Below are 26,716 nucleotides of genomic sequence, written 5' to 3'. Positions count from 1 at the left end.
ATAATTTTCCACTCCAGTGAAGGCTTGCATCAATGAGCACGAACCAGTTTACTCAATGCTATCATGCATCTCATGAGGTAATGAGAAAGCAGTTATACATCGCATACTGAGGAGAGAAATTGGTTTCAAGGTACAATGCTGTGCCACTATTCTGCTGGTTTCCCATGCCTTGGTACTCTAAATGAAGGCATGCTCCAGCTGTCCTCTGAAATTTAGAAAGCAGCCCAAACACAGAACAGAAAGATAAACGAACAACACCAGTATCTGCATTCCTTTCTTTGTCCCGTCTTTGAGCTGTTCCCTTTTGAGCAATGTTCTACTAACTAGCCTGCAACAATTACCCTCGTGAATTTAGTTCTGTGTGTCCTGCAAAGGAACGTTTTCTTCATTATGACTATAACGAACTTTCTAGCGAATTACCACAGTAGCCCCCTGTCTACCTTGGAGGCAAAAATCACAGCTTGTACACTAAAGCCGTCCACGGTATGAATCAAGCCTTCTTGCACGTTCCTTTTGTGTACGTAGTAAATGGACTAATGGATCAAGCTACATGTCATAGTTGAGGCAAAGGGAAGAAGAGCAGCTCTGTTGAGCCACTGCTTACTGTTGCTTGATTTGCAACAGGGCTTGAGTGCTCCACCTGTCCTCCGTTCCTAATCAATAGACATTGAAACTCGGAGGATACATCCGTCACCGGATAGATCCCTGAGTAAAAAGGAATCATACGACTGGAGTAGACTCCAAGCTCGAAATTTCGTTTCGCCCCTGTGGAGGAGTTGGACGAGTGCCAGAGGGCGGAAGAGGGACGGTGCAGAAACCGAAATTTGTAAATTTTGCGGCCATGTGGCAACATTAGATCACATAATATGGAGATGCGTTCGTGCCCCAGGGCGCAACGCGATTAAAACTAGCGATGAATGGGAGACCACGCTAAGAAGCTCCGACGAAAAAACTCAGCGATTCGCCGTCCGCCTGGCGGCCGAGGCTGAAGACCTCTTCTAGACGGGGCCGGGTGTCCTCTGGCCGCGGTGCGACAGACTGCCTCCCCGGACGCCTGCGTGCGGACCCGTAGGTGGCTGCCGTGCCATATTCGGCGGAAATAAATGTTCTTCCTCCTCCTCCTCCCTTGAGACATCCGACAAAGTCCACAGCAAGTCCAGTGGAGTTTCAATGTTCTGTTATGCCGCCTGATGGATTCACCCGATATCAGCTAGTGTACCTTGGCCCCACTGCAGGAACGGCGCAGATGAGCTTCACAAAAACTCTCAAATGACAGTTCCTGTTCATAGTTCTTGTTCATGCCACTCATGAACGAAGAAATGCTTTCGCATTAAAATTGCTTCCGGCAATCAATGATCCATTTTCAACACTCACATGCACCTTCTCTTACCATAATGTGATAACCTGTAAAACTTGCTTATTAGTGCAATTTCATCCCGCAATCAAGGTTTAATTCCAGTTCTTTTTGGGTTGCGATATATGTCACAGAAGAATGCAAGTGGCCATTTCATGATGATGCGAAACACTGACTGGTGCTCCTCCATTCCTGATGGTGATGCGCACACCCCAAAAGATGGCATGCAGATCATGGCAGAATCAGATGCATAGGCTGGCTATACCACAGTATAATTGGAACATTCTCAAGGACAAAATCCTCTGTTCATCAAGGATAAAAGGTCATTATTAGTTTAATGTGTTTACCACAAATTCACACTAAAATGGGGCACCTTTTTGCGAATCTACAGGGAAAATGTTCTGTATGAAGGAGAACAGAAATATCTTCATATATACTGCACACAAAAAAACAAGGACGTCTTTCCTTTCATATGAATTCAGTCACGAGTCTGCGCTTCTTGTGTGTACCTTCACGTCCTTGTTTTTGTGCATGCAGCATTACTTTGAAGATATGTCTGACCGACTAGCTCAACAACGCACTCTTTTAAAGAGAACAGAAATATTAAATTACACCTGAGGGAGACAAGAATGGTGCCTCGCAATGTACGAGAAACAGTTGACAGATCAGCAGCTTCCCAAACTGAATTCAATGACTGATATCCTGACAGACAGCTTGCATTTATTTATGGAATGATAAGCACCCTTCTCCCAATTCTCACTCAAGTTCCGGATTTCTAACTGCATATGCATTGTGTTATACACATACTTGTAGAAATAGTTAAGTTAGTTATATGGGGTTTTATGGCACATAAGAAACTATGGCTATCACGTGCCGAACACATGGTTAGATGTCTGGATTACTATAGTTGCCATAAAGAAGGATTTCTAGAGAAATGTTAACATTTGTAAAGGACCATGTAATGACTCTAAAACACAGGGTTAGATGTCTAAATTACTACAGTAAGCGTAAGAAGTTGGATTTCCTGAGAAATGTTCTGAAAAATGATCAAGTGCATGTTCTCCTAAAAGCAGTGCTGGATGAAATAGGATGTGTTGGCTATAAAATAAAGTAAAATATTTCTTTCTCCCATCTTCGAGTTGTGTACATGCAATTAAAATGTGATTTACAGTGAGCACCTCACCACGGAATTTACATATTGGTTTACCTTTCTTTGTTAGTAAAAATTGTGCTTAGATGTATGTGCCCTATTTGCAGACGACATAAGACTACTTCAATGAAGCGTTCCTGATGCTGACACAATTTCCATTCTCTCAATATTGGCTTAATAGAGTGCAGCTTATTGTTTGTTTCATTTCTCCAAGCAGCCTGCCACTTGGCTCTTAGTTTGCTGTGCACTAGTTTCATGTAATCTCTGTGTGGCATGTTCACATGTTTTATTTCAATGGTTCTGGCTTGTGCAGCACAACACGTCTGCTCTCTCATTGTCCCTAATGCCCACATGACTGGGAACCCAGCAGAATTTTATAGTATGTTTTTGTGTCGCGACCTTCACTATATTGTGTATGATGCTTCCTATCAGTGGCTCAACAGCACACTGGAGTTTAATGCAGTAAGGACACTCAGTGAATCAGTATAAATTATGCTGTTTTTGATGTTCTCATTTAATATTTTCTGCACGCAACACAAATGGCATAAGACTCGGCAGTGAAAACTGTTGCAAACGTAGGCAGCCGTATTGCATTTTACGACACTTCCAACATGAGTATCAGTTTTTGACCAGTGAGTGCAAAACGCAGTACAATTTCTGTATTTTTCTTGTAACGTGAGATATTCTTACTATATATGCTGATGTGGTGTAAAGGTTTTCTGAAAGCGTGCTAATTCATGTCCCACACTGTAGAGAGAGTGTACCACAGCGGTAGTGGTTCGTGTCTTAGGGCTATTTTCCTGATATCATTGAGAATGTCCAGATTTTGGCATTTTTGTTCAAAGCGTAACAACCTCTTTATCGCTTGAGGCTTGTTGTTGAATATTGTTCATGATGGGCATTTTGTGAGTATAGAGTGACAGAGGTGTTTAGGCTGAGTATGGATTTTAAGGACGTATGTAGAAGTTATTGCCGTTCTTTAATCTTCTAAGGAAGGTTCATTTGTCTCTACATAAAGGCTTGCTATTGGGGATGTTCTATAAGCACCAGATGATAACCGTAAACCAAGATTGTGAATCGGATCTAGTCGTTTAAGTAGGATTGTCTTACTCAGCCACATACTATGGACCCATAGTCTAACTTGGAGCGAATCAGGAACAAGCCTCCCCTATCATAACCCCAGCATTTTCTTGACAGTATTTTCAGCACATTGAAGACTTGGGAAGCTTTTTCTTTGTTTATATGCGGTAAGAAAGTGAGTTTTTTATCGAAGGTGACGCCTAAAACTTGTGCTCTTGTTTAACTGGTGTTAAGGTTTGGTTAAAATGTAGAGTGGGTTTGGTGTGCAAGCCTCGTTTCAAAGAGAACAGAATTGCTACTGTTTTTTAGTGAGAAAACCTAAATACGTTTTTATCTGCCCAGGCAGCAAGCTCATTTATTGTCATTTGTATCTGCCTCTCACAGACAGATATGCTGGAAGAAGTGCAGGCTATTTGCAGGTTGTCTTTATAAACCGATTACATTATAGATTTTGGAATTACTTTTGCTATGGAATTCACTTTAACTATAAATAAGGTTGTGTAAATTGAATGACTTATATCACTAGGGCACGAAGGTGATCTTCCGACAAAAGAGCGTTACTTGGAATCGCATCAATTTAGTAATGATGGCCTTATGTTTAATTTCATTCTGTTTCTCACTGTGCTGTCAGTTCGGTTTTTGCATCATGAAACTTAATTAGCTGTACCAGAGGATAGAGAATTATTACAAAGAAATCTGCTGCAGCTGCAGCTGTGAAGCTGTTTCGAGCTGATGGGAATAAATTTTGCTGCACTGTATTTCTTCTAACTCTAATCGAACTCTTTGCCGATCACTGAGTAGTACTAACCAGCCCCATCCCTAAACAATCATATGAAACACAATTCCACAGACAGCCCAGATGATATGCGATGAATGAACTCACTCAGATGGGCTTGTAGGCCCCTCCATCACTGCTGCTGTACCACATGGGCTGCATTCGCTTTGAGGATTCTTTTGCCTGGCCAAGCATCGGAGTGCAGGCGAACCAACTGTCTCCCTTGAGCAGTGATGAAGGTATGGTACATTGTTGGGTCTCAACCGGGTAGCACGACTTGAGGTGGCTTAGTACCATGCGGTTACGTCGGTATAGCTCACTGTAGCGGCCCATCGGGTCCTCCTCTGGGAACTTCCGGACGGCAGGGTTAGTCTCCGAGATGACATCGCTCTCTTCATCACAGGGAAAGCAGCTCTCTGCACACACAGAGTCAGAACAGAGTGACCCAGCTAAGATTTCGTGGCATCCCATGCTTACACAAAGAGAGCTCTCAGACTTTGCACAACCCATTTGCTGCAGAGAAGCAACGGTGCTTTGATGAAACCTGAATTATGCATGGCCCAGTTCATACACCTTAAATGTGCATTCTCATTTATGCAAAAGCTGGAAAGAGAGATAAGCCGCACAAGCTAGGGGTGACATGTTCTCGTTTCACACAAAGCTATTGCATAGCTGCAGGAATGAAGCGAAGAACCGGATAATAAGCATTAGTTTGGCGAGGAAAAGATGAGGCAAATGTGGGGGGAGGGGAGGGTGCACTGGCTTTGCAGATTCTTTGCCACTACTCGAGCCCAGTTCATCCCTGCAGTCATCTGAGCAGGCCAGACCAGGAAGATGGCAATACGTACTGCAACCTCTGGCATCTTTTTCCTATTCTCATTAAAATTTAGAGCACCCACATTTTTACCCATGTGTGATTTACATAAGCAAGCCAGAAAAGCACATTGTTCTGGACAGATTTTCCGATTTCAAGTTTTCTTCAATGTTCCCAGTCATCACTGATCCTGGATTGTGAAAATAATCGACTCTGAAAATATCACCTCTAGGGCCTGATAATAAATTCAAACTTTTTGAAGCAAACAAACATGTAGTCACTTTTTCAATGAAATTTTTACATCACTAGCCGAAGTCTTGTGGCTTTCAAGGAAGCCTCTCCTGATGTGAACTGGCATAATAATTCATTTCCTGAGAAAGTCCCCTACCTTTACAAAGCACTCTCTCCAAATAACGAAAAATGCTAGAGGAAGAAAGCTTGCCAGCGCCATGATCGCAGCTGACCTCGTGTGCTTTTTTGACGACTGTTTGGTGGAAAGATGGAGGGGGGCAGGGGGGTTGAGGAAAGGGGATACACCCGGCATGTTCTCTCAATAAAATTTTTCCACGGGCCAGAATTTCCATGGTGTTCGGCTAATTTGAAAACCCGGTTAATTCGAACATTTTTCACGCCAATGACTTTGAATTAATGAGGTTTTATATTTGTTCATGTCTCTCATACACAACATACAGTCATTCGTTTCTCAGAGCACAGCTCAGTCAAGAAGCCACTTAAGGCTCATCACAGGTTGGCCACAGGTGCGAGATTGGTTGGATACATTCAGTCATTCATCTTTACCACATACCACCCTTCGAGTCGATATCACATGTGACAATGATCACATTCTTTTCAGAAAAGATTAATCCTTGATGACATGACTCAAGTGTTCTAGTGCCTTTTTTTAGTTTCCGGTGGTTACTCAATCAATGCGATTAAGGTATTTTTCTTTACTGGCCATAAAAGTGACGTGTTACACTATGCAGTTTTGCGTTTTCTCATCTTTTCATGCCTGTGCCACATTGGTCCGGATATTTAAGAAGCTTTAAAACATTAGCTTGTTCTGTTCTAATAGTACCTGCATCTTTATTTTTGTGCATTTGTTGCTAATATATGCCACTTTCTAATGGTTTTTTTATTATTTATTCTAATCTTGCTGCACTTTGATTACTAATATGCTTTTCTCAAGTTATTTATACACTCTTCTACCAGGATAGCTCAAATTCCTGCACTTCTAACAAATGTCACTGCATAATGATTTTTTTTGTAATATGTTTAGGCCCCATTTTTCTCTGCACAGCTTCAGCAATTAATAAAACCAAACAAACAAATGCCATTATATGTGGTATAGCTCTAAAAAAACAAAACTAGCTTTTGTAAGCTAGAAGAGTAAGGTGCACATACCGCTGCTCAGCAGTTCTCAAATGCCCTCAATCTGTTAAACTACTTACCCGAGCAGATGTTTGAGTCGAGAGTAGTGGCCTGTGCAAGTGTTCCGGCCCTCGATTTCCTGAAAGGCAAGACAGAGGGAATAACAAAAGATTTTGTTTAATGAGGTAGTCATAATCCTCATCAGCAGGATTATACCCACTGCAGGGCGAAGGCCTCTCCCATTTTCTTGCAATTAACTCGGTCCTGTGCCAGCTGCATTCGCTTGAACTCTTGCAAACTTCTTAACCTCACCCGCCCACCACTGCCACCCCCTGCTAAGCTTTTCTTCCCTTGGAATACAATTTGCTAGCCAAAGCGACCATCGCTTATGCTCTCTTCGCACCACATCTCCTGCCCATGACCATTTCTTCTTCTTGAATTCCACTAGAACGTTAGTAACTTGAGTTATTTCTCTGATCCACTCTGCACGCTTCCCATCTCTTAACATTACTCCTACTATTTTTCGTTCCATGGCGTTCTGTGTTGTTCTCAACATAAGCCTAACATAACTTGTTAGCCTCCACGTTTCAGCCCCATAGGTGGATACAGGTAAGATAAAACTGTCGTATACTTTCCTTTTGAGCAATACCGTTAAGCTGCTAGTCATAATCTGCGAGTGCTTGCCAAATGCGCTCCATCCCAATCTTATTCTCCTTGTTATTTCCCTTTCATGGTCCAGATCTGCGGTTACTATCTGTCCTAAGTAGACATATTCGCAGACTACTTCCAGTGCTTCGCTAACTAATGTAAACTGCTGTTCCTTCCCGAGGCTGCTGAACATTACCTTAGTCTTCTGCATATTGATTTTCAAGCCTACCTTTCTACTATTCCTGTCTAGGTCATCAATCATTCTTTGCAGTTCATCCCCTGTGTTACTTAGGAAGGCAATGTCATCAGCAAATTGCTGATTACTGAGGTATTCTCCATCTACCCTTATCCTTAACTGCTCCCATTCAAAGTTTCCGAATAATTCCTCTAAGCAAGCTGTGAATAGTACTGAGGAAATAGTGTCTCCTTGATGTGCACCTGAAAGGTGTTATGTGCTATCAGTATCACGTCCCACAGTGGCTCTGGCTATGAAGAGTGCTGTAACCGAGCGCTTTTTTTTTTCTTCCCAAGTACCCCCTTTTTTTTTTTTGTGACTGTGATATGAAACTGAAAGGGAATGCTTGCTTAGGTTCGAGAAATCTATAAGCGCCATTTTTCACAACAAAGCTGGCGCTTAAACTAGCATGAAATGTTTTTTTTTTCCGAAATTGTTTTGTGAAATTAGGGAGGCGGCCGGTTCTCCAGAAAATATGGTACTGACATATTCCTATGCCAGGGGAAACAGGAGAATTAGGAATAAAGATGCCCAATGCTCTTTCAAGAAAAATTCCAGGGGGAAAAAAAAGGAGAAAGAATTGCCCACAATGTGAGCCAGCTGGAGAAGCAGAGGCTCACTAGGATACAATCGAGCAGACAGAGATGCCAAGAACAGAGCATGCCTTGCAATGCTGGACTCACCGGCGGGGACTGCATTTGTTGGCCACTGGCACTGCAAGACAAAACAAAAAAACTAAGCCACAGTGCTCCTTTGGTTATACTATACTGTCAAAAGAAATATAAAACACTAACCTAAAATCCCGACAAAGGATAGAAGAGAATATATATTTGATAAACTGTGCCGCAGTATCTATAGACCATTTTACCGAGAGCAAGCAGGAGAGTAGGAAAATAGTCTCTAACCAGATTCAATGTGCCAGCCCATTGTTGCCAGTACCGAGTGGGCTGTGCAGCATTCGCACGCTTCATACATAATGAACAGCCTTGCACCTCGGTATTTGTCGTTTGAGAGTCTTAGTAGCACCCCTTTTAGTGGTAATGTCACTGGGACAGCAATGCGTGTTCATGAACTGCACAACAATCAAAGAAATCGCAAGATGGTTGCCGAGAGCGTATGCGGGAAGCATGTAACGACAGTATGAGTGCGGCTGTGATATGATTTCTGCTTTACCACTTCCCAGTTCATCCTGACTTGATTCGCCTATGAATATTTTGTGTAAACAAGACAGACTTAGTACCAATTACGGACTCACGAATATGATGCCCATTTTACTTCCTCCATTGTAGTAAACATGTACGCTGGGCAGGTCACGCCTTCCGCAAGCTCTCCGCACCAACGATACGGTGGATCTCTTCTGCCAGCACCAGAAGAGCGTGCTAAGATCTGTTCTTCACTCAAACAATAAGCCGAAAGCAAAAAACAAAAATCGTTCGGTGCGCGGCTCCTCCTTTGCAGGCTGTCTCTGCTGCTAAGGTATCACCGAAATTTACATCTGTTTTATCCATACAATGGGGTAGGCGGTAAGGCAGTTCCACAAGAGACCATTTACTCTACCTTCAATGCAAAATAATTTAGGCCCAGTGTCGACTATACTCCGTTTCATGCATCAGGTGCAACACTTTCAAAGGTAGAGCTCTTGTTTACACTCCCCGCATCCGCGGTAAAAAAAAGAGCGTACTCTAGACCAAAATAATTGCTTTCACCGCAAGTTTAGTACAAATTAAATTTGCCATCAACCTAACAAAAAACACCATTTTTAGGTAGAAAGGATTAGAATAGGTGAATTTGTATGTTTTATTTGTCGTTTTTGTTCATGTCACATTTTCTGTACCTCAATCAACCTAATAAAAACACCTTTTTTAGGCGGAAAGGATTGGAATCGATGTATTTGTATGTTTTATTTGTCGTTATTGTTCGTGTGACATTTTCTGCACCTCAATCCTGGCAACCTTGTCAGCAGTGCTCTCCGCACTGGGCTGCCTACGCATCTCTTACGACATCGACCACCTCTCCCGAGCGAAGTTTTTCGAAGATCCGTACTTCTAAGATGTCCAGGCACGCAAAGCAAATTATTGCGAATCTGTATGCTTGGAAATTCGCCCGGGATATTCTGAGTGTTGTCGGGGAGAGTACGAAAGTGTCTCAGCATACCGTCACAAAATATGAGGCGAAGCTTCTGTGCAAACAATTGAAGTCTTCAAAGAATAAAGTTTAAGTGGCACTTTGGACCACTAAATTGCGATAAAGCGAAAGACTGTTTGAAACTTCGCTGATTCCTGGTTTTACTGCATCTGCTTCTATAGGCTGTGTGTTGCAGCATTTGAAGAAGCGCCAAATGAAAGGCACCACACGGACGCTTGAATCTATATGACTAGATAGCGTAAGCTACCAGCCAACATATAAAGCCTCGTTTTAACCAAGCCGTATGAGTGTGTCTGCATGGCCTAGGTATAACGTGAATGCAACGGTTTTGGTAGGCTGATTCTGATATTATCCTCCCATGTGAAAGGAGAGGCACAAGTTGGCAGCACCTGCCAATCGATAGTGCCCTGTGATTGGTCGAAACCTCTATAATGTCATCCCCACCTCAGCCAATCAGAAAGTCGCAAAGACGTGACATTTTTGCTGACAACAATGATGAGCCATTAAAGGCTTTTGCTTCAAAAAGACCCCGAGACGTGAACATTAAGTTCATGAGCGATAAAGTGTGACACTCACACTGCATGTCATCCGCCTAAATGAACATGTTAAGTACAGGAAGAGAGAGAAACCCACACAGGACAGTGTTCAAAAGGAAGACGACGACCTGTGGAACCTCAAGGTTGTTGAAGGACATTGGCTTTGCATTCGAGAAAAGAAAAGAAAATCTTGCTCTGATCAAGCGCAGCGATCGCTGCCTGGCGTTGGCGATACCTGTGGGCGATTAAGCTGCCTTTACGACCAGAAGCAGGGCATGCATTTTTAGGCAGAAAGAAAAATAAGTCAGTCATTAAAAATTGAACGTCCGTATAGTCCAAGAAAAAGGAACCTAAAAAACAAACTACTCACGCGAAGTGCATCGCGCTATTCCACCAAAGTGCCTGTCAGTCCGGTGCAGTCTTTAAACTTTGATCTGCTGCTCTGCTGAAAGGACATAATCATTCATGACAGGCCCGGTATCACGAGAGAGGCGCAGGAGTGAAAAATTCCCTCGGTTAGAGCAAAAACGAAAATTACAGATAGCGTGAATCGTGTCAGCCCGGTATAGAAGCTGCTCTGAAGAAAAAAAAATTATTTAAATTGATGCCAAGTACGAAATGCTACTTAAAAAAGCCGCAAGTTGGATTTGAACTCGTGCACCCGAAGTTCTCTGTCATGTCAAATATGAAATGCTGAAAAAAAAGCACATCTCGTGACGAGATTCGAACCTACGCCCCGAAGTTCCTAGTCACCCGAGAGCGCCGCATTAGATCACTCGGCCGTGAAACGACCGCGGAGTAATACACTTCGTCTTTTTTTCTCAAGGACTACTTGCATGGCTTTCACTGCATTGCACCTGATGTATGAAACGGAGTATAGGGAGAAACGCTCAGCGAGAGTGCCGTCGTCCGCCACACCAGCGGGCGGCGGCACTTTCATAAGCGCTGCTGTATGTGCTGCGAATTTGTCGCCTTCGTTCGTGATGCAGCTGAGACATTTTTCAATGTTTTGCTCAACAATACATCATGCAAACGATGCTGCTACGATGAGATGTGGATACGATGTTGCTGCGCCGCTGGACGTACATCAAGGCTGCATAAAACCATCGACAGATGGTACTTTAGACATGACTTATTTTATGTACTGTTCTTGAACCGTGGTTTAACTTGAAAGTATACATTGTTGAAGCAGCACAGCTTGATCATAGGCTTGTCACACTCGGTCGGCGACGCACCACAGACACGCATGCATTCACCAAGCTCGGTACACAATAACAGAGGTTAGCGCCGTAACCGCAGTGAATGCTGCCAGTGCTTTTAATGCGAAATAAAAGCAGCGCAACACTGAATATAAATATGCACTATTGGTGAGAGAAAAAACGCATAAAATGGGTCACACTTTCCGTTAAATCAATGCGGCGATGACTGGAAAGCATCTTTAGTAGTATCTGTATTCCGCGTTCAGTAGCTGCCCATACGGTTCATTCGCTGTGTGTTTGTGTGCACAGTTACCATTGCAATTATAATATATAATGGAAAATAAATGTATCGTAGTGGAGCGGAATCCTTCGTAGTCACCCCAGCCACTAGTGCTATTTCTAACAGCTGCTACCTGGCCAAATGGGTGGTATATGGTTTGCTGGCGCGCTCAAACAAAACACAAAATAGCACTAAGGTGTCGGATAGCTTTCACGAGCACAGCGAAACAGCACTTTTACACTGCTGCATCACAGCATCAAGACGCACAGCACAACCCAAGATGGCGTCAAGAGGAGATGGAGCGGACTTTCCCAGTTTGGCTCATACGGGGCGGCCCCATCAAACTAAGATGGCTGCGTCCAGGCATCGAAACTAAAATAGTCTATAACTGCTAGGAAATCCATGACAACCATCTGCATATTTTTTTCTTTTACACTGCAGTCAAGGCAACAAACCCATCGACAAAGTGTCCCTTTTTTCTGAGGCTGTCTTGCATGCATTCCAGGCAAGAAAGTAGAGAAGTCTCAGTGTGTGGCACTCCATGAGTGCCACTGGGAGTTTTACACTATGCTAAAAAGATTGAATAATTGCTAGTATAGGAGCTATGGCACAATGAAATTGTTTCCAAGCTGACCGCTCTCACGTGTATGTGGGATACATGTACATGCCCCACACGCATGCTCTCACGTGCATGTGTGTGTCCCATTGTTTTGATATTTGGACCTTGCGCTCTTCTATCGTCACCACACACCTTCCAGAAACTGGTCCATGCTCGACAGTGAGCTCCGCGACTGCCTAAAGGAGCGGGGCTGTCGCTGGTAACTTCCTTGACTTGGGGTTGAGCAGAGTGGCAGGATGGAAGTTCGATCTGCCTTTCCAGCTACCTTGTTTTGCTCACACAACTTAGCCTCGCAGAAACTCACCTGTGCCTGGAGGGAGCGGTTCTGCACAGAGGTATATCAACAGGGCAATGACTTATTGAAGTCCCCAGTGAGAAAACGTCAACGGAGCAGGAATTCTCAAGCTGGGCTCTGCACAATCCTAAGGTCCTTTACAGCACTGTTTTTTGGGATTCCTCTTGGCACATTTGCACACTAGCATGCCTCAACCCACCTCCTCCATCAGCTCACCCTTTTACCCACTTTATTTTGCGTTGAGAGGTAAAGGACTTCTAAGGGTCTAGAACTATCGTGAAACACCGCTACAGTCTCACATTTTGTCACTTCTTTCCTTGTGCAATCACCAAGGGCAAACTGCAGGTGGTCCGGATCAACAGAGTGCTACCAACTGAGACAGCAGAAGTGCTCCTCTCGCAAAAGGTCAGAAAACTAAATGCAGATGTCACAAGCAATCTGTAACAATATCAAAGCTTTACTGTCCTGCACTTCCAGGTTGCTAGCATGGGGTCTTTGAGTACCAACGTTCCAGTCTCGAATTTTGAATAGAAAAAAAAATGTTTGGTTAAAGCAATTTGCCTGCTATTGAACAAGGAACGCAAGTAGCCACAAAGCCACGTAAGTATTTCGCAATGTGTGCTGGCAAATGAACGAGTTTTCTCCACGTACCTCGATGACCAGCCTGTCTCGTTGCTGCTTGATGGCAGCCAGCTGACCGTCGAGGGCAGTTACGTCTTCGCCAGAGTGCAAGATGCCCTCCTCGGCCACGCGCCTGGTAGGGCTAAAGAAGGGGAAGGGAACATGTGTTACACTCACTCCCCTCGGCCATTGCCAGTTGACAGAGCTGCAGAGAAGGGTAATACTTGTTATTCCAGGTGGCAACCTCATCCTTGAGGGCGGCCTCAGCCTCCTTCAGGTCATTCCTCTTCTCGTACATTGCACTGGTGGAGACCATGGAAGCCTGGAACCTCTTCTTGGACCCTTCATTGATGGACTGCATGAGGAGGGAAGAAGGACAGCAGGAGCTTGGACGCATCACATCCTAGCCAGCACGTCTGCCTTTTCTCTACACAGGCAAGCCCATTTATAAGAATATTCCTGCTATAACAACGAACATCTGCGGCATCCAGATTTACTATCTGTCCCAGAGTAAAATATCCTCTTACTACAATTTTTTGTACCCAACATAATCAGGTACAACAATTGAAGCCAGTAACTGCAAGCCAGTTCTAAATAAAGAATAAAAAAAGTGCATCCCAAAAGAAATGTAAGCACCCACAGCAAACTCCAAGCCAATGTGCATTTCACATCACATGAGACCATTTCACCCCTAGAGATGTTGAGTTCACTGTGCCCACGGTTAGGGAAAGGAAAGCCGTCTAATGGCGCCCGTGAAATGTGCAATGTCAGCGCTTGTTAAATATCCCCAGGTAATTATATTAGCAAAAGTGCTTCATTACATCATCCCCCCCAGTCAGACTAGCTTTGCAAGGTTAAACACCACAAACCAAACCAGTATCCTTACCTCCACACTTTGTTTTTGAGATCGCATGGCTTGCGGCATGCAGTGAATTGAGTCATTTACCACATTATGTCTATGAGAAGATCATCAAGCTCAAAACTAGTTTATTCATAGAATGTAGGTCACTGCGTGAATGAATATGCGTAAGTGAAGTTCAATGTGAATGTTCAAAAAAAGCTGTTTCCTTTTCCTGAAAAAAGAATTTTCTGCCAGAATATGTATTTGTCTTATAGTACTGTTATTTGCTAAACTGGTGATTATGATCATTGGCAGCAACAGCGACATTTTATTAAAACTCTAATACTGCATTGAGAACTCAAGTGAAAAACAGAGTCCTCGAGTAACCGTGAGCCTTATAAATATTTACAAACAAATTTGTTTCACATTTTGAGTCTCCGAGTTGCACACTAGTTGTTTCTACCAGCTGCCCTGTAAGCTCCCATCCTTCAAAGGGCTTCCTTTAAAGGCTTAAAGGAGCAATTGTCGGATACCTAAGAGAAACTTAAATGTAATCGATAATTAGCCCTCAGTAGCTGTGGCTTGTATGGGCATGTTAAAATTTTTGAGATATTTTTTTATTGGAGGGAGGGGTGGAGGAAACTGCAGACAAGTGCATAACCATGCGACCAAACCAGCAAGTCACACAGTAGAAACTCCAGACAATTTTAGTCTGCACACTACAATCCCTGACAGCAGCAAATGTGCATCCTCGTGACTGAAACAAAATGACAGCAGAACAAAAAAAAAAGCAGGTGCAGAAGAAGCAAGCATTCACCTTGAGCTCGTCTTTCAAGCCTTGGTTCTTGTTTGAGAGTATGCCGCACTTGAGGCGCAGCTCTCTCTGCTTGGCAGTTGCTTTCCGCAGCTCACTGGTCTGGTTTGCAAGGTCCAGCAAGAGCTGTTCTTTCTCTGTCCTGAGTTGAGCGACTTTAGCTGCCCCCTCTGCAGCAGCATGCTCTTGGGCATCCAGCGTCAGCCTCATCTCCACCAGTTCCTGCTGTAGCCGCCCAGGCAGCAAAAATGAAAGGCCCAATATTGAGAAAGAGATGGCAAAGTCTTGGAAAATCAGGCCTTATAATGGAACCAAGTTGTCATTAGCTTCCCAATATATGTAATGCCACTCTCTGGCACTTCCAATGATGGTCCTTTTTGTCCCATGTTCTATGCATATGGGCATTGCCAGTGCGTTACACTTCCAATGATGGCCCTGTTTCTCCTCTGTTCTATCCATATAGGCATTGCCACTATGTTACACTTCCAGTGATGGCCCTGTCTCTCCTCTGTTCTATCCATATGGGCATTGCCACTATGTTACACTTCCAACGATGGCCTTGATTGTCCACTACTCTGCCCATATTGTCAGTGCCCGGCCAAAACATTGACCACAATGGCTCTTGTTGTCTGCTGCTTCCCCTATATTACCTATGCAATTTTTAAAATGGGGCAGTGTACGATCTTTGTCACTGATTCTTCGTTGTTCTCTTCTGCAATGCGCAATAATTGTGTAATATATACGCAGTTTCACATATGCAGTTCTAGGGGAAAACAGCATATATGCGGTGCAGTTACTTTGACAGTCAGAATTTTTGAATTGGCACATAATAACAAAAACGAAGACAACCAGCCAGAGTGAAAACTGAGCTGTAAAATACTTATTCGGAAAGCTCTAGCAAATCAAGCAGTTAATGACTGCGGCGAGTATGGCTTAGACAAGCTCCTATTCTTTGTCTTAGATGGACTAGGTGCAGCATTTCCGAAATGGCGCTTGCCAGATTTTCATGAATTAAGGGGGGACATTGACGAAATTTGATAAAGCCTGGTATCTCTGTTTTAGTTTCTTACACCGATACTTATTCATAATCTGTGTAAACAATAAAAGAATAACCGCACTAGAAAAAACTCACATCTACACTTTGCTAGGTACTAGAAAGCATAATGAATACAATGTTAGGAGCACTTTCTTTATATAACAAATATTAGTGATGTTATAGCAGTTCAAATTTTTAAATTCTACTCTAAATCAGACAGGAAAGCACCCACATCTGGAACCATGAACTTTGAACTGCTATAACATCGCTAATATTTGTCAGATGTGGGTGCTTTCCTGTCTGATTTAGAGTAAAATTTAAAAATTTGAACTGCTATAACATCACTAATATTTGTTATATCAAAAATCTGCTCCTAACATTGTATTCATTATGCTTTCTAGTATCTAGCAAAGTGTCCATGTGAATTTTTTGTAGTGCGATAATTTTTTCATTGTTCCTGCAAATTACAAACAATTGTTTCATTTATCTCTTAACTAATTGGCCAATTGAAAAAATAGTTACATATTTGAAATCAGTGCAAAACATTGAATCAGAATACCAGGTTTTATCAAATTTGGTCAAAAACTAGGAAAATAGCTTTAAGAGCCATGTCCCCCCTTAAAGCGCACTTATTTCATAAGAACTGAATGACAATAGAGTTTTCTGTGGTTTGCTGGTACAAGCACCTGGAAATCAGCCCGAACGTGGTTTAACATAAAACACTGTCTTCCATAGTCCAGAGCCTGTGTCAGTGTATTAAACAGCTGCACCAGTTTTTAGAAGTGTATTGGCTGAGCAGCTTTTGCGTGCAGCTTTAGCAAATAATAGAATGAAATCGATCACCTCATTTTCTAAAATCTGAAATTCAACATGCATTATATATGTGGCCAGCTTCAAGAATGCAGGGAGGATTCCAGGCTTCTGTAAGTCGTGTCACTTATATTATTAGCAAACATCCCTGTGTTCCTTGATTTCGTGCTTTGTTTTTTTTTCCTTCCATTTAGAACATAGTAAATTCTTATTTTAATTTTTTGGCGTTCTTGTAGTATTGCTCCTGCTGCTTCGTGCATGTGTTTATATTTATTTTCCGATGATTTTGCTTTACATGTTTTTACTGAAAAGATGCATCAAAAGCAGTTACTCACTGGCCTAGAAATTCAACGGCCACCTTGAAATGGTAACAATCTGAGTCTGGGTGCAACTGGCTGCACATATGCCTAGCCTTGGCATGAATCTCGGATTATCAATATTCCGGCTCAATATGGGTGTGTATTCATGGTGCAAATGCGGGAACAGGATAGCAGGATAAGGGCGTAATCATGGCAAAAATGTGGGGGTACGATGGCTGGACATAGGCATAATCATGGCACAAAGTGAGGTGTTGCGATGCCGGCAGGGCCGGAGCCGAAGGTAGCGAACGCCAACTAGGCGAGACGACGAGGCACCACGGAAACGAGGAGCAGTGCAAATTTATTTACATGATGGTAGAGATTTTAGAGAAAGTCTGTCAATGTCCCCAGAAATGCCCCGGTTTTTCTACACTGTCTTGTCCCTAGGTACCTAGATAGGGAATCTTTTGTCCTTGAGCACTGGCCAATCTAAGAGCACCACTTGGCATTTTTGCATACAGCACTATGAAGACACGCCTTCTGAATTCCTTCACGTAGGCCACGGCACGTGGGCGAATACATCACCAGCTTCCCACGGGTAGACTTGGTTCTTGACGCTGCGGAAGCGAGGATATCATATTGTCGGCGTGTCTGTTCTCTCAGGCGTGCTCTTGGTAACGATAAACCGACCACAATGCGGGGCCGGCGATGCATGCCTCTTTCTTCCACAGCTGCCTATGGGAAGAGCGTAATTTCAAGGGCAGACTCCCAGAGCGTTCGCCGCACCTGGGTATCCGATGAAATGTGAGCTTGTTGCTTCGCGCAGGGCCTTGACCGCCGTCGTCGAGGCAGGCCTATAGCTATGTCCAGGTTGATATCTGCTTCCTCAAGTGCTCCTGGCAATGACGACACGCTAGCGCCTTCACAGACGTGACCGCAGACATCACAGAGGATAAGATGGTTGGAGATTGGCGAAGTCCAGACAAAAATGTGGGGGTAGGATGGCTGGATATGGGCAAAGTCTCGGTGGGAGTGTGGGGACAGGTAGGCTCTACGTGGGCGTACTCTTGGTGCGAGCGTGGGGGCAGCTTGGAAGCAAGCTCGCATGCTTGGCACGAATGTGGCGACAGGTTGGCTGTACGTAGGCATACCATTGGCAACAGGTTGGCTGTATGCAGGCATACTCATGCCATTAAAATGGCGAAGGGGTGGCATACTATTGGCATGAATGATGGGACCATTGTTGGAAAAAGTTTCCAATTGTCCAAATGCAAATGAAGGACCTATATTCACGCTAACTTTTGCCCCTATAATGGCAATGAACAACCATTGCTTTTGTGTTACTTGGGCGTGCATTCTCCACAGCCTCGACAGTGCGGTCATCGATGTACTGCTTCAGAGACTCTGAGTTAGCGACAGTAGCTGCCTGCATTGTGAAACCAGGGTGTAGATGAGCCATATATGAAAGTACCGGAAGATATCTATGGTGGCTGCACAGCAACCATAGTTCTGCATAAAGTGACAAAATTCCAATTAAGAAAGGTGTTAGGCAAGGAGACACGATCACACCAGTGCTATTTACAGCTTGCTTAGAGAGTGTATTAAGAGAATTGAAATGGGGGTGGTGGTGAGCTCTTTTATTGCGCCCAAAAACAGGGGACCAGTCAAAGGACAGGTTACGCTGGTTTAGAGGGAGCCAGCGGGAATCCCTTGGGATGTCGCGGCCTCCACAGCACGCTGGATAAGCCAGCGTTGGTCTGCTGGCTCGGAAGTACGCAGGAGAGACTCCCACGTCTCTGGGGTGTTTGAGTTGTCTGTGTTATAGTGTGTACAAATCCACGCCATGTGTATGAGAGTGGCCGGAGTTGAGCAGTGTTTACATATGGGGGCTATCTGTTCCGGAAAGATCCTGCTGTATAAGAGGGGGTGTGGGAAGCTGCCAGTTTGTAGTTTGCGCCATTGGATGACCTCGTGTCTTGTTAGATCGCGGTGTGCGGGAGCATATGTGCATCTTTGGAGTCAGTGGTGCTGGAGTATGTCCATATAAGTGGTGAGTAGAGAAGCGCGTGAGATATTAGTGTCAGTGGAAGCAGAGTGGCTGATCATACTCTCGGCTCGGCAGCTGAGATCTCGAGTGGGAGTGTGTGCCTGGGCATTTCCACTGAGTGACTCGTGGGCTGGAGCCGAAAGAAGTAAGCGAGATGTGGAAGAGGGTGCAGTAGAAAGTAGAATGGTAACGCCTGGCAAGAGATATGGCCAGCATCGCAGTTGCGGATAGCCTGTTAAGAATCACAGATGACGACTTTGGTATTAGGGTCGGCTAGCACTAGCACAATGGCAACCTCCTCAGCTGCGGTCACTGTCTCTGCATTACGAATGCTGCAGGCTGTGTACCAGCTGCAGTGAAGGGCGAGAGTTAACGCCACCGTTGCTGGCCTCGATGAATGGTAAGAGGCATCTGTATACATGATGTCTGGACGTCCGCTGAAGTGTTTCTCTAATTGACGAGCCCGGTCAGCCCGTCTCTCGACATAGCGATCCGGGTGCATCCATTTGGGAATGGGAGGGATGCGGAGGTTTAGGCAATATTCGGGTATAAGTTCAGCATAACTTGGGGTCGCTCTCGGCAGGGAGATGCCAACTTGCTGCAGTACCCTCGGTCAGCCTGTGTGAGTGAGAGCCACTCATACTGGTCAGTGAGGGCTGCTTCGATCAATTCGCTCACGGTATTGGAGATTCCGAGAGACATGAGCTTATGGGTAGCTGTGGACATGGGAAGATCTAGGGCCGTCTTGTATGCTTTTCGAAGTGACGCCTCTAGCCGTTGAGTCTTTCGGCTTGAGTGAGATGTAGGTAGGGTCCAGAGTAGGTGATGATGGAGCAAATGAAAGCTTGCACAAAGCGCAGGAGGTTGGACTCTTGCATGCCATGATGCTTATTGGAGATTCACTTCAGAAGGCGTTGGATCTGTACCACTGACTGGAGAATGTCGGCCAGTAGCTTGGGCAGGCCTATCAGTGCAACGTTAAAAAGCATCGGCGAAAGTATGGAGCCTTACGACATGCCACGGTCTCCCGGAGAGATGACAGAAGGATCTCCCATGCCGGCTTTAGGTTGCACTGTGCGGTCGGTGAGGAAGTCTCCGATGTACGCATATGTGCAATGTCCAACACCGAGAGGCTGAAGTTGCTGAAGAATCGCTTCATGGGGGACGTTGTCGAAGGCCTTGGCAACATCGAGGCCGACGATGACTTTCGTGTCTACAGTCGAGCCCACTTATAACGGCCCCACTTAAGACGAACTTTCGCTTATAACGAACGAGACCGGAGCGACCGCCAAAATATACATTACTTCAATGGCACAAGATCGCACGTATAACGAACGTCCATGAGCGCTGCCGATCGGTTACAGCGAACGGACGGCGTAAACCCGGCGCCCCGATACGAGATAACGATGGGCTCCCATCCCTTTTGGTCTGTTTTCGCAATCCTCCTCGCAAGCGAGCTACCCTTTGCTCGCCGACGCGCGCTGCCTACGAGTGTCGGCGCGTGGTGTGGCCTCCAAGGCCACGCTGCCGCCCCTCCTCGCAACTCCGCTCCCCTCTCCTCTCGCCATTCCCTCGTCTTCGCCTGTCTCCACGGCGAGCTGTGCCGCCGGCATAGTCTTCGAAGTTTTGTCGTTTCGTTTCCTGGCTCTTCCATTGAGCGGCCGTGCCAGGGGCGCGGGTCGCCAGGAGGCAGGCCTCTCTATACGCTAGCGGTTGTACTGTTTGCACGGGCGGACTGAATGCGCAGCGGCGCGCGCATTCAGTGCGGCGTATGTAGACTCCCTAGTACGGCGGTGACGGTTCGTGGCCTCCGAGATTTGCGGAGGTAATCTCGGAGGCCATGGGCGGTTGAAAGCAACTACGGTAGGAGCCAACAGGTGGCAGCACTGACGCTCAGGGATGCCTCTCATTGGTCTCCCCGCTGCATACCATGCCCCGCTGTGTCCGTTCCGTTCCGTTCCATTCCTTAGGCACTTCCTCGCTTGCCTCGCGTGATTGTCGCACGTGCGCACGTGCTTCGTCAGTTGCGGCGCTTTGCTGTCATTTTCGTGTGTGTGGTGTGAGCGCTTCGTCTGTCGGGCCTGAGTCGTATAATTCGGGATGGCGGACGGGAATTGCCTGCCTCCAGCGGTCACGAAACGAAAAGCGCTGGACATGGCAACGAAGCGAGCAATTGTGACGGAACTGTCTCAAGGTGCTAAAAATTGCGAGCTGGTGAAGAAGTACAACGTGTCGAAATCAACCATCTCGACAATTCTGAAGAATAAGGAAAAGATCGCCAGCTCCGACGCCAACACAGCGGACAGAAAGCACCTGCGGAAGGCCACCTATGCGGACGTAGAGGATGCGCTGCTGAAGTGGTTCGTCGACGCACGGGCTCGCAACATTCCGATAAGTGGACCAATGATGCTGGGCAAAGCCAAAGACTTCGCATTCCTACTAGATTTTCCAGACTTCTGCCCAGGCAATGGCTGGCTACATCGGTTCAAAGTGCGGCATGGGATTGTTTTTAAATCGATTGTCGGTGAGGCGCGTTCGGTAAGTGACCAGGACGTTGCCAATTGGCTTGCAACAAACCGAGCCATTATTGCAAGCTACGCGGAGCAGGTTGTGTATAACGCAGATGAAACTGCATTATTTTATCAGATGCTTCCAGACAAGACGCACTCCATGAAAGGGGAGTCCTGCGCTGGCGATAAACCCAGTAAAGTGCGCGTTACAGTTCTTCTGTGCACTAATATGAATGGCAGCGACCGGCGCATGCCGTTTGTAATCGGAAAATCCAAGAAACCACGTTGCTTTCGGAACCATGTACCCCTGCGCTACAGGCACGATACTAAGTCCTGGATGACACGGGATTTATTCGCAGAGTGGCTGGGCGAGTTTGACCGCGACATGCAGAGGCAAAGCAGGCTGCTGTTGCTCGACAATTGCTCAGCGCACCACATGCAAACGTCTCTGACGGCAGTGACTGTACTTTTCCTGCTGCCCAATACCACTTCTAAAGTGCAGCCTCTTGATTTGGGCATAATACGCTCCTTTAAAGCATCGTATAGGCGCCGCATTGTGCAGCGCTTGCTCATCGCCGTTGACCGCCCGGCCGCTAACTTGCCGCTCCGAGTTTCATTGTATTCAGCCCTTGAGATGGTGAAGGCGGCCTGGGCGGAGGTGACGACCGCTTGCGTGCGAAACTGTTTCCGCAAGGCCGGCTTCGTCGACGCAGTACCGGACGTCGGGCCTGATGCCTCTGATGATGATTCCGGCGGCGATTTGTGGCAGCGCGTCGTCGACTCCGACATGGGAGACCCTGGCATTGGTTGGCAGGATTTTATTTCTGCGGATGAAGACGCGGATATTGCGGAACCGTGCTCGGACGAAGGCATCGTTTCTGAAGTGCGGGCCGAGAGCGACGCGGAAGAATCAGATGAAGATGAAACGTCTGAACCAGCACCCGTAAGCACATCTGTAGCAATGGGCTATACAGAGGGCCTCAGACAACTTGTCTATGCCAAGGGACTCGGCGAAGAGCACGCTAGTGCTTTAAATAAACTGGAGACCGCCCTCATCGCATCTGCACTGCAGAAACAGACGAGCGTCACAGACTTTTTGCTAAGAAATAAATTTCGTGTTTTGACCGCCAACTTTTTTTTTTCTCTTTTTTAGTTTGTGGTCCAGTTACTACGAACTTCGGTATAACGAACGGACGCCGCGTGACGCTCAGGTTCGTTATAAGCAGGTTCGACTGTAGTGTGCTCATGACCACCTGATGGAGAAGAAGCATAATGCCGGGGTCGCTAAATGAGGGCAGAAGCCGAACATTGTGTCTGGTAGAAGATGGTTGTCTTCGAAGTATCGTGAGAGTCTGGTCTTGATAACATGTTCCATCAGCTTCCCCATGCAGCACGCGACAGAGATGGGACGACGGTTTACTAAGGTTGGTGGTTTACCCAGCTTGGGGATGAGGACTAGATTGGCGCATTTCCACTCCTGAGGGATGGTACCACTGGCCCAACATTCTTAAAAATAGTCAGTCAGAGCATGAATGAATGCGTCGTCTAGATTCCTTAGCATTTTATTTGAAATGCAGTTGAGGCCAGCCGCCGAAGTCGTCTTGAGGTGATTGAGTTCTGTTCAGACCCCCACAAGAGTGATTGGAGCGTCTAGGCCGGGATTGTCGCGCCCTGATAGAAGGGGAAGTTGGTTGTTGGTTCGGGGCGGATGTAAGTATTTATAAGCTTGTTTGAGTTCGTCTGGCATGCCAGGATACCGGTGAAAGATTCGCTCGAGCTGTTGGTATGTTTTGAGTTTGCCTCCAGCTGGGTCGAGTAAATGTCGAAGGAGGTTCCACGTGTTACGAGCATTTTGAGTCTTGTTCATCTGGTCACAAATGTGCCAGCTCTGTCGAGCGAGTTCGATTGCATAATCATCGATATTTGCGCGTGCGTGTGCCAATCTACGTTGGATATTGCGGTCCCATTTCCGAGTGGTGAGTAGAGCTTCAAGAGACTTCTTGCGCTCCTACAGATGGGCGTAGTAGTGGTCACAGTGTAGGAACGTGTCCTCTAACACGAGGGTTTGTGTGGCGTCGGTCACTTGTTTGACAATTTCGGTTGCCCATGCCTTGATGTCAGTAATAGCGGGAGGTTTGTTTTGCTGTTTCCTGTGCGTCGGGAAGGAGACTCAGTCAATCACCTGAGCCGGCCGCGTCCATTGCCTGGTAGGCTCGTGTATTACGATTTCAGGCTCGAAATGATCACTCCCAAAATTTTCGTGAGTGTGACACCAAGTCGCTTTAACTGCGGAGGTCTTAAAGGCAAGCTCCGGTGTTGTATCACAGTGTAGCCCCGTACTGTGTCTAGTGCAGTAGGACACGTCCGTGATAAGGGTCAGCTGGTGCGTATGCCAGTCTCTCCAACGGGGTTGACCTTTAGCAGAGTCGTAGTGGTAGCTAAGCGCGGTGATGTGCGTTGAAGTCATTGAGGTTGAGGAGGGGTTGCCCCTGCACCAGTTGCTAGGCTTTGAAGAAAAGCAATATCCTTATGGGCTCGGGGAGGGCTGAAGACAATTATATGCGACGTTTATGCGAGGGTCGAGGTAATATTTCTAAGAAGACGTGTTCGGGGAAAGTTGGATATAAATTGTGTTGGAAGACAGTAAGATTACGTTTGACAAAAGTGGCTATTCGAGGTTTTTACTCATTCCGATATGTATGTACTATAACCGGCAAGTTGCGTGTCCTTGTCGCATTTCTGGAGAGCTATTAGTTCGGGGCGAACACTTGCGGTGAGGAACTGCTAGATTGAGGGCAGTTAGAGATAAGGCTTGATGGAGAATACCTCAGTAATCTGCAATTTGCTGATTACCTTGTCTTGCTAAGTAACTCAGGGGATGGATTGCAAAGAATAATTGATGGTCCAGACAAGAAAAGCAGAAAGGTAGGTGTAAGGCCGCGGTGGCCCTTTTTTACTGTTTCGGCGCGCACGCCGCAGAAAACGGCGATGGAAGCTTCCCCAAGCTACGAGAAATCGACGCGACCGATTGCGTCATCTCGGCCACCGTGCTGCGCCTCCTCGCCCTCGTCGCCATGCGCGCAGTCAGGCGTGCATCCCCCGCACGGTCCCAGCCCTCCTCCTCGCTTCTCGCGGGAGAGCCGCCCGTGTTGACCACGTTCGAGAATGTTCGAGGCTTCTCCAGAAAACCAGGGGGGGGGAAGGCATAGCTTTGGCAGCGCTAAGCTGTTTTCCGTTCCTCCCCCGCTTCTAGAAGGTTCGGCGCTGGCTATTTAAGAGCGCGCCGCGCAGTTACTGACGGTCCTGGCTTTTGTGCTGAGGCTAGTCGTTGATGGAGATAGCGTAGCAGGCAGGCCCCGACTGAGGAGTCGTTAAAAAGAGTGATGCGCTCGTATTGCCGTTAGTTATTCTTTGTCTCTTTTGTATAGTGTGTCGCCTCTCTGTCTCGTTTAACTAAGTTTTCTGTACCGCTTCGTGTTCTTGTTATATAAAGTTAATGTTCGTTTTGTTACTACAAGTTCGTCAGCCTTCGTCTCAGTGTGTTTGCGTGTGAACTGCACGTCGCCCGCCGAATCGAGGAGCACCTAGCTTGAAGAGGTGCGGAAGATTTAAAGAAGAAAAAGAAGAAGATCCTGTGTGATTTTTACTGTAGGCCTAAAAATCAATATACAGAAGGCTAAGTTAATGTTCAACATCCTCGAAAAGGAGCAGCAGTTTACACTATGTAGCAAAGCACTGGAAGTGGTAGGCGAATGGTTAATATGAACACGTAGTAACCACAGATATGAACCATGAAAATTATATAGCTAGAATAAGATTAGCATGGACTGAATTGGTAAGTACCCGAAGGTTATGAGTAGCAGCTTACTATTATAGCTCAAGAAGAAAGTATATAACAGTTGCACCCTACCTCTACTCACCTACAGGGCTGAAACATGGAGGCTAACGAAAAGAGTTAAGATGAGAACAATGCAGAGGGATATGGAACGAAAAATGGTAGGTGTAATGTTACGAGAGGGGAAGCGTTGAGTGGGCCAGATAAATAACTTGAGTTACTGACAAATCAAGAAGAAATGGGCATGGGCAGAACCTGTAGTCGAAGAGGGGATAACAGATGGTCACTTAGGCTAGCGAATTGAATTCCAAGGGAAGAAAAGCGTAGCAGGGGGCAGGAGAAAATTAGGTGGGTGGATGAAGTTAAGAAGTTTGCAGGGGTCAAGTGGATGCAGCTAACACAAGACCCAGGTTAATTGGAGAAATATGGGGGATGCCTTCACCTTGCAGTGGGTATAATCTGGCTTCTGATGATGATGATGACTGTCACTGCTTTGCTTTGCTAAAGGCGGGAACAGACTCAAAAGAGGTACTTTCCTTACATTCACACTAAAGACAATGCCTTGGAAAGTGTGACTAAGTGTGAAAAGCATAGGCTTTTCAAAGCCAATACTGCATCGAGGTAGAACGTGAAAATTGCAAACAAATGCTGCACAGGCATGCCGCATTTTACAGGGCGAAAAACTAACAAATCCGTACACAGTGTATGACGGCATACAAGATTAGTGATGAGTGGGGAATTGCTTGGTTCACAGAGCACAGACTGTTGTTGAAGTGAAGTCGGCATGGCTGACAAGAAGGCAGCTAAACCTTCCTCTAGATAGAGGACTTCAGAAGAAACAGCACGAAGAAGGTGTACAACACAGCAAACCATGGAGATGGTATGCACTACATGCAATGTCTGGCATCGCAGGAGCATCACAGGAGAGGCTGCTGCCTCTCCTGTGCCAGAGAGAGGTGCCAGAGGACCTTTAAATTATGGCCACCTAAGGTTTTTGGCTGCGTAGTGTGTGTGCACATTAGACTGCACCTTTTGCATTTCACCTAAAGCAAGATGAATTTGCCACAGCCTATATTAACAAAGATCATAAGGCAAAATTCTTTTCACTTTGAAGCATCCCCCTCTAAAATACATAAATGTCAATGTGGATCTGCGAGCAAAAAGACCAAATGGGAGCCTTAAAGGCTGTCTTATTGTATGTACTCTTAAAGGCAAAGCGTGAGTGTCTCCTCAATTTTGCCTGAAAGGATAGGCAAGCAGCCGAGCAAAAATTGAATACGGTCCAGCTCATGACTTGTCACCACTATCCCCACCAGCCTGACTGTACCTATTGCAAGGCAAAGGCTTCTCCCATACTCCTCCAATTAACCCGGTCCTGTGCTAGCTGCATCCACCTGACCCCTGT

At 45.8% G+C, this 26,716-nt stretch overlaps 1 protein-coding gene across 6 annotated transcripts in view; it reads right to left on the bottom strand.

The window, feature by feature from the left end:
* LOC146209569 (uncharacterized) overlaps nucleotides 1-26,716 on the bottom strand; it is a 63,369-nt gene that overhangs the window by 9,095 nt on the left and 27,558 nt on the right. For 4 of the 6 annotated variants that reach the window (XR_014706610.1, XR_014706611.1, XR_014706613.1 and 1 more), the window contains exons 10-16: nucleotides 14,778-14,999; nucleotides 13,344-13,474; nucleotides 13,150-13,261; nucleotides 12,336-12,528; nucleotides 8,108-8,138; nucleotides 6,622-6,680; nucleotides 4,468-4,775 (exon numbers count right to left, since the gene is read on the bottom strand). Coding sequence is in view for 2 of the 6 variants with exons in the window: in XM_084601648.1 (XP_084457774.1) it covers nucleotides 4,468-4,775; nucleotides 6,622-6,680; nucleotides 8,108-8,138; nucleotides 12,336-12,528; nucleotides 13,150-13,261; nucleotides 13,344-13,474; nucleotides 14,778-14,999 (1,056 nt within the window). In the remaining 4 variants the exon portion in view is untranslated. Of the gene's footprint in view, nucleotides 1-4,467; nucleotides 4,776-6,621; nucleotides 6,681-8,107; nucleotides 8,139-12,335; nucleotides 12,529-13,149; nucleotides 13,262-13,343; nucleotides 13,475-14,777; nucleotides 15,000-26,716 lie in introns of those variants that run through there. The other 2 variants (XR_014706614.1, XM_084601664.1) reach the window with 2 other exon arrangements.

Source organism: Amblyomma maculatum, chromosome 1 (genome assembly GCF_055883805.1).
Source record: "Amblyomma maculatum isolate TAMU_Amacu chromosome 1, ASM5588380v1, whole genome shotgun sequence".
Lineage (NCBI taxonomy): Eukaryota > Metazoa > Arthropoda > Arachnida > Ixodida > Ixodidae > Amblyomma > Amblyomma maculatum.
This window is presented reverse-complemented; position numbering and strand designations above follow the sequence as displayed.